This window comes from Chiloscyllium plagiosum, unplaced genomic scaffold (assembly GCF_037043375.1).
Source record: "Chiloscyllium plagiosum isolate Xiang-an unplaced genomic scaffold, Cpla_swu_hap1 HiC_scaffold_38, whole genome shotgun sequence".
Lineage (NCBI taxonomy): Eukaryota > Metazoa > Chordata > Chondrichthyes > Orectolobiformes > Hemiscylliidae > Chiloscyllium > Chiloscyllium plagiosum.
Genome location: NW_028270176.1, coordinates 73,133,589 through 73,139,588, shown reverse-complemented (window position 1 = coordinate 73,139,588; position 6,000 = coordinate 73,133,589). Strand labels below are relative to the sequence as shown.

At 41.1% G+C, this 6,000-nt stretch overlaps 1 protein-coding gene across 1 annotated transcript in view; it reads left to right on the top strand.

Moving 5' to 3' along the window:
• The first annotated feature begins 2,482 nt into the window (after positions 1–2,482).
• Positions 2,483–6,000, top strand: part of LOC148139630 (putative G protein-coupled receptor 139) — a 46,483-nt gene continuing 42,965 nt past the window's right edge. Inside the window, exon 1 of the mRNA XM_087981016.1 lies at positions 2,483–2,675. Within this exon, the coding sequence (XP_087837142.1) occupies positions 2,498–2,675 (178 nt within the window). The 5' untranslated portion in view covers positions 2,483–2,497. The remainder of the gene's footprint in view (positions 2,676–6,000) is intronic.

Sequence of the window (6,000 nt, the reverse complement as noted above, 5' to 3'; positions counted from 1 at the left end):
CTCCATCTGCCACTCCTCAGCTCACCTAACTAAGTTCCCATTATATTCTGAGAGATCATTCTTCATGTCGACTACACCACCAAATTTGGATTTATCTACAAACTTACTGACAATACGTCATATACTCAAGTGCAAATGATTTGTATAAGTAACAAAAGGCAGTGGACCCACTATTGATCTTTGCGAGCAGCGCCACTGGTCACAGGTCTCCAAGTTAATGAACAAATGCCAACTGTCACACCCTGTCTCCGATATTCAAGAAAAGTTTGGATCTAAATTGCACGCTGTCCCTGGATCCCAGGCAGTCTAACTTTGCTAACCAGTCTACCATGTAGAACATTTTGGTTTTCTTACTGAATTCCATAAAGACAGCATTCACTGTCCTGCCGTCATCAACCATCTTCATTACTTCCTCAAAATATTCCACCGAGTCAGTGAGACGTGATCTCCAATGTACAAAGCCCTCTTCACTCCTTGTCTTTCCAAATGCATATATATCGTTTCCCTCAAAATCCCCTCCAACAATGTAGTCACCATTGACGTCAGGCTCACCGATCTATAGTTACCTGGGTTTTCCTTAATTTCTGAAATAATGATACTATGTTAGCAACTCTCCAGTCTCTTGCCACCTCATCTGTGGAAATCAATGTTACAGATATATCAGCAAAAGGCTGAGCAATTTCTTTCCTAGCTTCCCACAATATTCTGGGATACAACTGATCAGGTCCCTGGGCTTTGTTCACCTTTATATGTTTTTAAATGTCCAACATCTCCTTGTAATATAGATACTTTTCAAGATATCACTATGTATTTCTTCATTCTCTCGCTCTTGTAACCTCTTCTATATTAAATACGAGGCAAAATACTTGTTTAGTATCCCTTCCATCTCCTATGGTTCCACACATAGGCAGCCTTACTGACCTTTAAGGTGCCCTATTGTCTCCCTAGTTAATATTCTGCCAGTAAAGGATTTGTAGAATTTCTTCAATGCCTGATTAACACTATTTCTGAAGCCATCTCATGTCCACAATTTTCTGGCCCAATTTCCCCCTTGACAATACACTTTTTGCCCTTACACTCCCCTCGGGATTCACTTAATCTCAGCTCTGTTTTCCTGACATATGCCTCCTTCCTTACCTTGACCATAACATCAATATCTCTAGCCATCCAGCACTCCCTGCACCCACCAGCCTTGCCCCTCTCACGAATAGGAACATGTTGGCTCTGGACTCTCTGAAACCACGTTTTGATGGCCTTGCATTTTCCAACCATCCCTTTACCTGTGAATAGGGTATTCCAATCTGCCTTTCACAGGGCTCGCCTAACACTTTCAAAATTGGCCTTATTCAAAGTTAGAACTTTAATGTTTACATCAGGTCTTTCCTATTCCACAACTAGTTTGAAACTAACATTTATGCGAAACAGACTTGAATGTTAAATAAACATTTCCTGCCCCTCTGCAACATGCTCGAGAGGCTGAGTGGACTCCTTGTGTCCCTCTGTAATAGACTGGAAAGGCTAAATGACCTCCTCTTGTCCCTCTGAAATAGACTCAAGAGGCTTCATGGCCTCCTCCTGTCCCTGTGTAACAGATCCGAGACATTAAATGAGATAGCAACCCGTGGATTACGAGCAGCCGTTAAACTGTATCTGATGGAGTTACAGAAACATAAACAACACAATGTACTCCAGGTGCCCTCTCAGTAACACTTTATACAGATGCAGCGACACATCTCTTTGTTTTGAATGAATCTTTCGGCAAAATGTGCCAATATTCCAGCTTTCCACCTTTTCAAGTAGCACTAGGCTAATATGGGCTTAATGGCCTTCTCTTATCCCTCTGTAAGAGGCCCATAGGGACAGAATTGCTTCGGTCTGTTCCTGAGCAGCAGTCTCAATGCTCTGTCTCAGGGTTATGAAAGGATTTGACAACAGGGCATTAACACCAGGAGTAGCCTCACACTGGTCAACAAGTACCGTAATTTTTGTTCAGGTATCGAGAAACTTGCCCACCCGACTTTTTTTGATGCGGCCGATCTGTTATTTTATAACTGCCTCCATTCATAAACAGAGTGGAACATATATTGACCCCTGCAGTGTCCTGTTAATACTCTCACGTACAAATTAATAAAAAGAGTTAAAAGATTGAAAGGTTTATGATCCATCCCTCAGCAACCCTCATCCATTCCATCCAAACCCAATAAATGAAAAGTGATGTTTTGAACAGGTTAACTGAGCCTATTTGTTCAGTGACTGCGATTAATGCCAATCTCCATGGATTCTAATTATGCCAGTAGAGGGTTTCCATCTTTTAATGATAAATGGGGTCCGTTCAATGTGTTATTCCATAACATGAGCGGGAGCATCACCGACAGCACTGATCGGGATCAGCAGATCCAGAGAGAGGGAGAGGAGAGATCAGAATCTGAGAACATTAGACTGGAATGTGCCAACAATGGATCAGGATATGAGAACATTAGACTGGAATATTCAAACAATGGATCAGAATCTGAGAACATTAGACTGGCATGTTCCAACAATAGACAGTCGCTTATCCAATTATGTTTGGTATCTTTCTGCATTTGATTGGTTGTCATTATCATTGCGGATCTATTACGCTCTTCTCATTATTCAATATTTTTATTATCCCTTCCTGGCTATCATTGGTGTTCCTGGTGAGTGTCACTGTCCAGATTTTGTTTCTATAAACCAGTTATGACTGTATTACTGTTACTCCATGTAGTCTACACTTCCTGCCACTATTATTGTTCCTGTTGAATCTCTCAATCCAGATATTCACTCTACAGACCACTACTAACTACATGAATGAATGCGTTCAATTACTGTCTCGCTCTCTGCTCTGGCAGTGTTACTCCGGGTCTCTATGTTGATCTATTCAGTTTCAGGGGAGAACCACAATGCATTGTAGCATTGCCTTTGCTGTTAAGAGTATAGAGGTCACCGTCTAATGCTCTGGTTACAAATTCCACTTCCTTCCACTGTTTCCATCCCATCCCTGGCCAATATCTCCAGCTGAAGCAGACAAGTCACAACTGTGGGAGATCCCTTTGACCACGAGCTGATTCCTGACACCATGTCCTGACCATTTCTAACTTGAAATACTCACCACTCCAGAATATATCTCACTGCTTATTCCATCTGCTGTTTGAATCTTGAGCTATGAAATGCAGGCTTAATGAAGCCAATAATCTGCTGCTGACGCTCCCGGCTTCAAACCTGCCGAAGCAAATCTGATTCGAATTCACACCAAACCCCCATCCATCTGTCATTCATGTGCACACCGATGTATATTGCTGTTGTGTCTGGCAATGACTTTATTTTAATATTCTCAAACACTTTATCTCATCTGTCCATGAAACTTCCCTCGTTCTCTCTGTTGATTAACAAAAAGCCTGCCACTTGTTCGTATTTAAAAGTTTCCTCCATGTGCGTTCCTTCTCAAACAGTGAGTTTCGCATTCAACCACGCCAATCGCGCGGACACACACAGAGAGCAAACCTTCCCATTGCAAGCAGTAATCTGATGCGAGGAAAGTTAGCATATGATAGTAACGTTTGCAATACTCTCTATGCTGGGCAAATAGTGCAGTTCACTGAAAAACACACTAGCATGGTCTGCACAGCTCTCCATGCTGCGCTGTCATCTTGTCCCAGTTTATGTTGTTTGTGATGTTCTGTGAAGCAGATAGAGAATTTGATGTGACAAACCAATCCAGCTGATCTGACAATGCCTTTATTCAATGTTGTCATTCTTGTAAATTTACTCACGAAGATCTCACTTCTCCAGTTAGTCCCACTGCCCTTTCTTTTTCCCCATATTTCCACAACATCTTTTCAGTTAATTAATTGTCTGTTTCTGTCTTTAATGTGAATCTCTCTGTCCCTCTGTATCTTTCCCTGGCCTTGGGTTTTGGCTCCCTGGTGTATCGAGTGCTGGCATTGTGTAGCTCAGAAATACTGAAATGGTGTGTGTCAAACTGTTGTTCACTTCCTGGTATGTTCCATGTTATGGTCCATGGGCAGGTGTGTTTCAGAAGTTATGAGACACATCCTTGTAACTTGGTCTGTACCTGTGGTTGTCCCTCTCAGGTGACCTTCCGATCAGTAACACGAGCAAGCCCATTGAGTGAAGGACCAGGCATCTAAATTGCCTGACAATGCTGTTACTTTTTAATTAAAACGTTAGCTTCTCATTTTTTTTAGTAAGAGGTCTTAAAAGCCAAAGTGCCTACTGAAAACGGCTCAAGCAAATAACTCACGGGGCTTTTAGGGTTTTTAATAAATAGTAGTAACAATGGACAGCTCACACAGACCAGGCTTTCTAGTTTGTTTTTTCTTGCAGCTGTAACAATCACGGGGTGCTTGGGGTCCCAGAGGGGTTGGAAGTTTTAGTAAATTATCCCTAGCTGTTACTCTCTCTAAAGCCTCACTTGATGGTGTTTCCTCCTGGATTGGAGAACTGTATGCAAGAATGCATGTCTGAATGTTCTTTTTTGCCAAGGGGTGTGTTTAGATGATTTTAATAGATTGAACAGTTCATTTGCAGAACGCACTGTATCCATTATTCGCTTAAGGTTTACAATAGTTAAGCTATTCTAAATTCCTCTTCATTTGGTATGGATTTTCATTAGAGGATAGTGAGGTTGAGCAACCCTATAGTAGCCAAAGGCCTGATCAGGATCTGTTTAAATACATCCAGGCATTATCTAAATTTGATGAGAATGATGGGGGAGCCTTTTTAATTTCATTTCAGAAAGTGGCTAAACAAGTGCAGTGGCCAGAGAACATGTGGATTTAGTTTATCCAAACAAAGCTGATAGGTATTTGCATCCTTATCGGAGGAGGTGAAGAAAGCCATCTGAAGTGCATATGAGCTTGTGCCAAAAGCCGAAAGTGTTTCAGGAATCTAAAATAGCATCCCTGGTTAAACGCACGTTGTGTTTGAAAGAATCAAACAAAGTAATTTTGAAAGGTGGGGAAGGGTATTAAAACAGAGCAAAGTTATGGCACTCTGAGAGAGACTCTAATTTTGGAGAAGTTAACAATTCACTTCCTGCAGTCGTGAGAACTCGTGTGGAAGAGCAGAGAGTTACTATGGCAAGATTAGAAGCTGAATGGCTGATAATGATGATTGGGTTCAGAAATCAAAGTTTGGTTTCTGTGAGGGATTGAGAAGAATGTGCGAGATCTTCTTAAAACATATCCCTGTGAGAGTAAGGTTTACTGGTGTAGGCCAGCATTAGCAGGTGAAGCGGTTACATCACGAAGTGGTACAGAAGGATGTAATATTTTTATGCTGAGACATGAGGAGCTATGTCATTCAGAAGGAGTATTGGAGAGATGAGAAGTGCTCCATTATGTAACGTGTGGTTGGAGTGTCCAGTAGAAACATCAACAGATTTATTCCACAATGGGGAAGGAGGCCTTGAGCTTGGCGTTGGCATTACAACATTTCAGCATTTAAATTGCCAATAACATACATGAGACAAATCTTTATCACTGATCGTGACCCTTAAAGATTTTGGAGAAGTTTAGGGAGAAAAATACCAGTCCGTTTTTATTGAGCTTATTGAAATTATAAAGTTGACAGGGCGAGAAAACCTAAGTTTTGACATGTTGTAGAGACTTGGATGAAGAAAGACAAAAGGCATTCTGTGGCAGGAGTGAAATGACTGAAATCGAATCGAGTTGTGAACATTTGTATGCTCAGAGTCAATGTAATATATGTTCATTCCAGTCTACTAATAGTGGAAGATTAGGCGGTCTAAAATGAATCCATTTGTATATATTGATGGATCATTTTATTAAAGGTGGAGTTGTGAGAATACTATCACTGTAAAAAGGTTATTTTCTCTTCGGTTTTTTTTTTGATGAGAGCTTTTAAAGGCAGAGGTGCAGAACTGCTGTCTGAAAACAGTTTAAGTAAATAACTGAGAAAGCCTTTAGGTTTCATTAAAACGGTGGTAACGATGGAAGGGCA